A 9,208-nucleotide genomic window follows, 5' to 3' on the forward strand; every position below is an offset into this window, starting at 1 on the left:
GCGTGACACGCTGGTGCTATTCTCTCCACGACCTCACAGCCTCCCCGCGAAACTCCAAGCACCCAGACCAGGAAGGGGTTAAAGTCAGAGTCCCAGGGCCCCGCGGCCCCTCTCCCCTCGGCCTCCCCCCATTATCCTCCCTGCTGGACTCCATCAATAATGCAGCTTCAAGTTCTGGGGAGTCGGCAGGGGGCCCCCAGGCCGCTCCCGCGGTCCCGGCTCACTCTCCCCGCCCTCCTCCCGGCCCGGGAGAACAGGCTCCTCGGCGCCCATTGGCCGCGGTCTCCTGAGCCCTCCCACCAAGCGCCGGGGCGCCAGTCCCAGGCCGAGGGGACGGGCTGGGGACCCCAAGGCTGGGGCCGGAGGGCGAGACCCGGAGAGAAGGAGCGAAGCAGAGACAGAGGGAGACTCGCGGAGAGGGAGCGAGGGAGATCGAGGAAGGTTGGAAAGACAGAGAGCGAGGGAAGGAGGGACAGAGACCAGACCCGCGAGCCCGAGGTGCGGGCGCCGGGGGACCGAGGCACCCAGGGGCCCCAGAGCCGCGAGCCGGCGGCCGCCCCCCACCCCCGCGCGCCCTCCCCTCGCCGGCGCGGTATTTTTATCTGTGCGTGAACAGCCCTCCAGCTCCTCTCTGCCGCACTCAGCCCGCTGCCACCGCGGCGCCCGAAGCAGCGCGGGGGAGCGGAGCCGGGATCGCAGCCCGAGACCCCACGACGCGCGCCCCGCCCGCCATGGACCCCAAGGACCGCAAGAAGATCCAGTTCTCCGTGCCCGCGCCCCCCAGCCAGCTCGACCCCCGCCAGGTGGAGATGGTAAGGGGGCTGCGCCCCACCCCTGGCAGCGCCCCCCTACCCTACCCCCACTCCCCGACTCCTCTGCGCTCGGGGATCCGAACTGGCCTGGGGGACGCGGGCGCCCGGCCTGCCTCGGACGCAGCGGGGGCGCGGGGCAGCGCGTGAAGTTCACCGGAGACTCCTGTAACTTTTTCCCTTTTCCGGGACCTCGCACCTGATCCCGGGGCGGGAGACTCCCCGGCGGCCCCAGAGAGGGAGGACTGTCCTCTGGACCCTGCACAGTGTCCTCCTTCCCTGGGGTCCCTTGGGGACCACTGGTATGACAAACATGGGCCACCGACCCGTTATACAAAGCGGGCTTGCGCCTGCCTGCCCCACGTTCTGGCCATCTCTCTAGTCCCACCCTGCATACCTGGGCTGGGGTCACCCGAGCCTTGTCCTGACCTCTAATAAAGCCACAACATGGGCGAGGCGGGGGCGGGTGGAGAGAGAAATGATGACCAGTCATCCCAGAAGGCGGAAGTCCTAAGACAGACATCTGAGTCCTCTGCACAGCATTCCTGGGGACTGGGTACCAGAGGCCTCCAAAGGTGGGGATGAGATGTGGGGCCTGATGGCGAAAGAGACATGAGTTTTGTGCGGGCACCCCCCCTCCACTTAGCCATTCACTTGTTGCTGTTGTTGAGAAGCAGCTGGCACCCGACAGAGCTTGGTGGGGCGGCGGGGAGACCGGTTTGGGCCCTGGCCCAAGCAGCTTTTGATCTGGAGGGCAGTGTTGGGAGATTGTCAGGGGGAGGTGGCAGTTTCAGCTTAATTCACCTGGTTCTCTTTGTGCATGTCCCTGGAGCTCAAAGAGGACCTAATTAACTGACAGTGGATCTGACTGCCAAGCTAGGGGGAAGGGTGGGGGAGTTACTGGGAGTACTGAGTGCCCCCCCACTTCAGCTTGGCTTATGTATCAAAGAGGGCGACTTTGGAGGTTTTATGAGCACTGGGTGAAGAGTTCCACAGCCTGAGTGATACTGTAGAGGGGCCCAGACCCAGGCCCAGGGAGTCGGAGGCTCAGGCGCATGCCTGAGCCTCAGGGTGAGGTTGGAGGTGCCTGCTGTTGAGGCTCAGCCTCCCTCTGCAGCTGGGGCTGGTTTCTTTGGAGCCCTGAGCTGGCCCTAGGTGGGCAGGGCCACGTGAGTGCCATCTTCCACAGCCAGCGTGGGGTCCTGAGATCTGATGTCTCTATCAAGGGGAGAGGGAGGGCCGTGGCAGGGGAAGAAACGAGGGAGGTGGCAGTTCTGGAGTAACCACGGAGGGAGGCGGCCATTGGCTGGCAGCCAGAGGTGGGCTTTTCTTGCCCTTCTCTGCCTTGCCGTGCTGTGTGGCTTTGACCTCTTTGCTAAAACTCTCTGAGCCTTGGGTTTTCACCTCGGTAAAGTGAGGGGGTTCGGTGAGCTCTGGAGTCCCTTTCAGCTCTGACAGTCTTTGATTCAAAGGTTCCCTGGGGACTCCAAAGCACAGTTTGTTCCCTGCTGCCTGGGTGGGGGGTGGGGAGTGGGCTGCAAGAGTCCTGCCCTCCCTTCTCCCCGTCTCGTCTCCTTAGATCCGGCGCAGGAGACCAACCCCTGCCATGCTGTTCCGGCTCTCAGAGCACTCCTCACCAGGTGGGCCCCTTCCCTGTCCCCTAGTCCTAGCCCCACCCTAACAGCGATGCTTTCTGGGGGCCCCTGCCAAAGTCCCTTGAGTAGGAGACTGAATGGAGGATGGGGGGTTAAGGTCCAGGAGCCCAACTCCACTGGGCTCATTTATTGACCAGGCACCTCCCAACCCCGGGAAGGAAAGGGCCCAGAGACTGACTGAACTTTGGGGGAAAGTACCAATAATTCGGATTCTTTCTCTCTTCTTTTTCCTGGCTCCCCAGAAGAGGAGGCCTCACCCCACCAGGTGAGTTTCCAGGGGCAGCTGGAAGGAGGGAGGCCAGGCCCTTTGTGATGGGGTGGACAGGATTACTTCCCAGCTAGCTCAGGGTGCCACCCAGGAGGATATTAACATATCAATTGGCACCTTGGTGAGAATGCCTGGTGCCAGGATGCAGATCCTCCTCTACCCTTGTCTTTGCTCTGCTCAGACTCAGGCTGGGCCTCCAGAATCCAGGGTCCCATCCTGAGCCAGGTCGTGGCTACAGTGCCCCTCCCAAAACCACCAGGTGGCCTCAGCCTGGGTGTGGGGTGTGGGAGCAGCGCCTGCCCGGACCTAGAGCCGAGGCTGGACCAGTCAATGCAGTTGCCCTGGGCAGCTGGCGGGGGTGGGGGAGGGGTGGGGGGGTGGGGAAATGGAATGGAGGGAGGGTTACAGGACCAAGGGTCTCTGTGAGCCCATTTAACCTGGCACTTCCCCAGCAGAGAGCCTCAGGAGAGGGGCACCACCTCAAGTCGAAGAGACCCAATCCCTGTGCCTACACACCTCCCTCGCTGAAAGGTACTCCCCCAACCCACGGTCTGCCTGTCCCCTTGACCCCTGGAACTGGGCTGACACTGGGTGTGCAGGACGGGGTGGGCGGGAGCATTGAGCTTTTGTTGATGGGGAGGGATTGTCTTGTGCACCCACCCCAACCCCTACTTAGAGATCAATTCCTTCTTACTGTGGCCTTGGAAAAACAAGGCGCCCTGAGGCTGAAAAGGGTGGTGTGGGTCTGAAAATCAGGCTTCGGGGTTGAAAGAAAAGAGGTACATAACAAGTAGGCATCGACATAAAGGGACTCAGCTCTCTGCCGCCTCTGCAAGCATGCGCTGAAACACCTCCCCCACCCTCGCCCCCAGGGCACCTTCTTAGGGTCGCACCCCTTGCTCTCCCCTCCCGTTCCCTGGCCTTTCGCACAGGTCTGCACACCGATGCTTCTTCTGTTCCTGCTTTTCCTTTCAATCCCCAAAGGCAGGTCACTCCTATAGCACTCTCTTATGGAGCGCCTAGTGTATGCCAGGCCCCCCTGGTGAGGGTGGAATAAGGCCCTCCTGGGGCCCTTCACCTCAAAGCATCCAGGAGAGCTACAGAGGAGAGGGGACTTGAAGGATGGGTAGGAATTCAACAGGCGAGCCAGGCACGGAGGGGTATTCCAGGAAGAGGGAGGAAGGTGTGCACGGAGGAGCAGGTGTGAAATCACAGGGGGTCTTCAGGGCTGCCTGGAGACTTGGCTTCCAGCGGGGGAGCTGAGGGAGAGACAAGTTGGTGGGCCAGGTGGGGGTGTGGGGAGGGTCCTTTCCTCACTAAGCCTTAGGATGCCTTCCCACCCCCAGATCAGCTCCAGCTCTTCTGGCCTGGCCAGCCCCCTCCTCCCATGGAGGGAGAGAGGGAGGCCGGAAGGGTGTGCAGAAGGGTGTGCTGAGAGCTTGATTGGGTGGGTTTAGTGAGCTCCCAACCACCGGCCAAGGTCAACAGGTGCAGCTATCAGCCTGCCTGCCTCAGATGGGAGCAGAGAGAATTAGGAGAGGAGAGAAGATGTGGAGACAGCAAGTGGGCACTGGGTGTAGTTTTCAGAAGGCCTTCCGACCTGTGGGGATGTGGGGAAGGCCAGCCCCTGAAGCAGGCATGAGGGAGGAGGTGCCGTCTTCTCAGGAGAGAACATGAGAAGTCTCTCTCCTCCGCACCCTGGGCTGAGTAGGGGGCAAGTGGATGTGAGAGGGAAGAACCACCCTTCGACTCCTGATTGTGAGCAAGGGGCAGCAGGCGGGGGTGAAGAGAACAGACCAGGGTGCTGCCCAGGCAGCCTGCCTTGGCCAGAATGTGCCCCCACCCCCACGGCCCCTTTGGGCTGCAACCTGGGAGGGGGCCAGGAGAGGGGCTGTGCTGGGGACCTTGGAGCTTCCAAAAGGGAGCCTTGAGTTGGGGGGGGAGTTCAGGGTCCCAGAGCTGGAGAGAGAGAGAGAAGGAGGCAATCGGGAGGCAGAGGGGGTAAGACCCCGGAGAGCCCCGAGAGGCACGAGGCAGGCGAGGCATGCGGGAGGCTCTCACGGGGCGCTGCACACACCTATTGTCGTCGCTGTGGCTCACGAACTGAAGCACTGAACTCTCCTCCCCCGGCTGCTCGAGCTGCCACCTCCTCTCCTTCCTCCTTTCCCCAACCCTCAGAGGACCCTTCTGAACTTCCAGGGCACTGTGTGTTGTGGGTTTCGCCCTTTCTGGGCAAAGTAAAGCCCCTTGGCAGTGTTGGGGGATTTGTCGGGGGAGAAGCCTAGAGTCCGCGAGGAAGGGCGGACACCGAGTCTTGGCTTGAAGGGGGCTCTCCAAGGCCGAGCTCTTGCACTTGGCTCAAGGTGAAGCTTTGCTGAGTCCCCAAGGACAGGGAAGGGCGATTTATTGCGCTTTTATTGCCTGGGTAGTTTGCCCAGAGTTAGCAGGAGGCACTGGGTGGAGCTCGGGGCCAGACGGGGCAGCGGGCAAGCACAATACACCCTCTGTGCCTGTCCCTGCGTTGGCAGGAGCGCCGGGCCCTGCTCCCTGTACAGGTTTCCAGCCTGGATCTGCCCCCTCGGGCTTTCTGAGGGGAGGGGCTGCCTGCAGATTAGGAAGTAGCTGCAGCAACCCCAGCCCCTAGTCCATCAGCATCTGGTCTCTGGGCCTCTAGTTCAGTGACCCGAGAGTTCTAAATCCCACCAGCTCCTGGTCCCCTGCTGCCTCTGCCCCGGCCACACTTCCCAGGGCCCCCTTCACTCCTGCTTTTCTCCCAGAGTCCTCCAGTCCTGGCCTTTATCTCTGAACCCCCTCGTCCTTTCCATCTTTTGGAAAGTTCTCTCCAGCTGCCCACACTGTTCCCTTCCTAGGTCCTATCCCAGCAGGCCTTGGTGGTGTTGGGGGGGTGGGTGGTGTCTGCTGCTTTCTAGGTCACTGCAGAGGGAGCTGAAGCTTGGGGATGTGGGTCAAGATTGTGGGGGCCGTGTCTGAGCAGGCTGCATCCCCAGGCAAGGACGTCACTGGCTGCAGACTATTGTGTCCTCAGTCTCAGAACTGTTCCTGCCTCTTAGAGTCTGGGGCAGGGGTGTGTGGCGTAGCATCTATGATGGAGCGCTGCCAGGGAGTGGGGACCAAGCCCAGTATGGGGCAGCAGGCAGGATCCGGGTGAGCGGTGAGCAGGCTGCACACTCCCCTAGAAACTGAAAGGGGCAAATGCCTCAGGGCCCGGCCCACCAGTCCCGTGCCTTCTCCAGGGGCTGTAGCTGGTAGACAAGCTCCCCAGCCAGGAATGTTAAGCTGTTGCTGTGCCCGCCTGGTCTTGTCCAGCTTGGCACCCTACGGCGCGGGGAGATGCCTGGGGCTGGCCTCTGGGGCCCAGCATCTTTGGACAGCTTAAGAGCCAAACATGATCAAGAGTCTACCCCCTGCTGCTTCTGCCCTGGTCTGGCCCCCAGCAGGCTGAGCAGCAGCCTGTAGTGTTTGAACTAGACCCCTGCGGGGGTTAGCTCTGCCCCAGGCCCCCAGGAAGGAGGCTGGGGTTGGGCCACGTGCCTCTCCTGCTCCGTGGGCTGCTTCTCGGGCCTGGCTGACCCGTGCCTTCCTGGCCCCCCTGTGCCAGCCGTGCAGCGCATTGCTGAGTCTCACCTGCAATCCATCAGCAACCTGGGTGAGAACCAGGCCTCGGAGGAGGAGGATGAGCTGGGGGAGCTGCGGGAACTGGGCTACCCGAGAGAGGAAGAGGAGGAAGAAGAGGAGGATGATGAAGAGGAGGAGGACAGCCAGGCGGAAGTCCTGAAGGGCAGCAGGGGGTCTGGTAAGCGGAAGGGGCTGTGAAGCCTGAGTTTCACCAACCATGGGCTTGGGTGGGGTCCTCCTTGAGTGTCCTGGGACACCCCCTCCCCGTTTACAGTTTCTCCCACATGTAAAGGGCCTTCTTACTCTCTCACCCTACAGGATGCCTCGCACTCAGCTTTACCTGACACCTGGGCTGTTCCCATCCTTGATTCCGTCCTTCTCCCTATCAGGTTTTCCCTAGTAATTCCTCTCTTCCCTAAGAATTAAGGCAAGGCTACATGAGGTTTGAGGCGAGACCCAAGAAAGGACTTCCCATCCATGGCCACTGGGAGGTGTAAAGAGATGAGGGATAGAGGACTAAGAGTGTCCAGGGCCCCCATCGCCTGCATTTCTGGATACAGGATGTGGTCTCTGCTGGGAGACACAGGACTGGTTGATAAGGTCTCTCAGGGAACCTGTGGTTCTCTCCTGCTTTTCTAATTTCCTAGGCTGGAGGTGAGCACCCCATTCCAGGACTCTTGCCTGGAAAATCTCACGGACGGTCGCGAAGAGTCGGACACGACTGAGCGACTTCACTTTCACTTTTCCCTTTCATGCACTGGAGAAGGAAATGGCAACCCACTCCAGTGCTCTTGCCTGGAGAATCCCAGGGACGGGGGAGCCTGGTGGGCTGCCGTCTCTGGGGTCGCACAGAGTCGGACACGACTGAAGCGACTTAGCGGCAGCTGCAGCAGCAGCAGGCGGGAGGTGAGAGGGTGCCCTCTAGTGTCTGGATGGAGAATCTAGGATTCAAGAACCAACCCGGTTGTCTGCACCTCCAACCCCAACTGCCTGGGAAGACAGAGGCCAGTGAGGGGCCTAAGACCTACACAGAAGGCCTCAGAGCTACAGACCCCAGATCCCAAGATCTACAGAGCCGGGTCCCAAGACCCAAAGAATTCCTAGGCAGGAAGATCTCAGCCCCTCCCAGGGCTATTTTTTCCATGCCTGGCCACTTCTAACCCTCTGAATGCATATTCAATGTTTGGTCCCATTATTTATGGGGATGAGAAATAACCAACCATCACTGCTTGCAGTGTCCACTCTTTGCACCCCGCCTCAAAATGGCATAGGCCTCTGCTCTGCATCGGTGCTGGGGGCATCAGATGTGGGAGCAAAAGCTTCAGCTGGAAGAGTTGACTCCCACTGACACCTCCAGAACAGGTGAAGAGGAGGTGAGAGGAGACTGTTCTCTCAGGAAAGTGGCAGGGCAGTGGGTCAAATGGCAAGATGACCAAGGAACAAATATCAGTTGCCACCAAGCCTGGAGTGGCTCCTAGGTGCTAGGCACTGGGTGTTAACTATTATTTAAGGCAGTCTACAGAACTTCCCTCCTACCAGCCCCTTCAGAGAGGTAATAATGACTTATCTAAGACATGTGGTTAGTCACGGGAGGTACTTAGTCCAGTGCTCACTCCACTACACCATGACACCCTCAGAAAGCTTAGTCTCAGCCAGCGGCTGGACTTGGCTCATGTTCTAGGGCAGCTAGATGGATACTCAGAGCTCGTGTTTTTATCCCTTCTTTCCTGTCCCCAGCTGGGCAGAAGACAACTTATGGCCAAGGTCTGGAGGGTCCCTGGGAACGCCCGCCTCCTCTGGATGGGCCCCAGAGAGATGGAAGCTCTGAGGACCAAGTGGAAGACCCAGCAGTGAATGGTGAGACTTGGGAGTGGGGGGCTGAGGAGGCAGGGCTGGGATCTTAGTGGGCATGGCCAGGCCCTAAGTCTCTCTGCTTGCTTTGCAGAACCCGGGGAGGAGCCACAGCGCCCTGCCCACCCTGAGCCTGGCACATAGGCACCCAGCCCTGCATCTCCTGGAAGGAAGTGGGGGGAGACATTGATGTTCTCCAGAAACCCACTCTGTTCACACCCTATTTTGTACCCTGCCCCTCACTTGCTAGGGCTGCGGCTTCTGACCTTAGAAGACTAAGGCTGGTCTGTGTTTGCTTGTCTGCCTACCTTTGGCTGATGCCCAGAGTCCCTGGGCACTTGCTGCCTTATGCCTACCCCTGCCAGTCATTCCCCCATACACCCAGCGGGAGGTGGGATGGGAGAGCTTGCATTGGGAAATCCAGTAAATAGGGGACAAAGATTCATCCTTCACAATTCTACTCCCTAGACCCTCTCCCCTGGGCACAGGAAACCCACAGGGCAAGACCCTAAGATCTGGGGGAAAAGGATACTAAGAATTTGTAAGTGCCCACAGATCTTTCTCCATCCCTTGAGCAATTCCAAGTCATCACCCCTTCACTGCCTTCTACCAGGGCCCAGAATTCAGGCATCTTTTCCATGGCCTCAACTTTTGGTAAATCTTCCCCCTTATCACCTGCTCCCCAGCTTGGGTGCCTGGAAGACAGACTGGCAGAGACTGCTTTGTTGCATTTTCTGTGTGCTTTGATGCCAGGAATGCCGCCTAGAATAAGTCCTTATGGGGGCACAAGGTGGGGGAGCCAGGCTCTCCTTGTCCTCCAGCTGCTCTGTCCCCTTCCCCTCTTCCCTGACTCCTGGTTGAACCTGTAATAAATCTTTGTAAATAACTGTGCTGAGACTTCTCTTTCAGGGGAAAGGAGAGGGAGGAGGTCACAGGTTTCCCTTTGTGGTAGTCATCCAAGAGTCAGGTCCTCGACCCTAGTGTCCAGT

At 59.8% G+C, this 9,208-nt stretch overlaps 1 protein-coding gene across 4 annotated transcripts; it reads left to right on the top strand.

Moving 5' to 3' along the window:
- Positions 1–117: 117 nt before the first annotated feature.
- On the top strand, positions 118–9,106 carry PPP1R1B (protein phosphatase 1 regulatory inhibitor subunit 1B). 4 transcript variants are annotated; one of them, XM_020898170.2, is made up of 7 exons: positions 118–812; positions 2,389–2,449; positions 2,710–2,729; positions 3,185–3,263; positions 6,352–6,546; positions 8,106–8,225; positions 8,314–9,106. In XM_020898170.2, the coding sequence occupies exons 1-7, from the start codon at positions 732–734 to the stop codon at positions 8,361–8,363; spliced, it is 606 nt and encodes a 201-aa protein (XP_020753829.1). In that variant the 5' UTR covers positions 118–731; the 3' UTR covers positions 8,364–9,106. The 4 variants fall into 4 exon arrangements, with proteins under 4 accessions (XP_020753829.1, XP_020753827.1, XP_020753830.1 ...); XM_020898168.2 differs by having other exon boundaries at positions 128–812; positions 2,707–2,729; XM_020898171.2 differs by having other exon boundaries at positions 129–812; positions 3,188–3,263.
- Positions 9,107–9,208: the final 102 nt, after the last annotated feature.

Source organism: Odocoileus virginianus, chromosome 17 (genome assembly GCF_023699985.2).
Source record: "Odocoileus virginianus isolate 20LAN1187 ecotype Illinois chromosome 17, Ovbor_1.2, whole genome shotgun sequence".
NCBI classification, from domain to species: domain Eukaryota; kingdom Metazoa; phylum Chordata; class Mammalia; order Artiodactyla; family Cervidae; genus Odocoileus; species Odocoileus virginianus.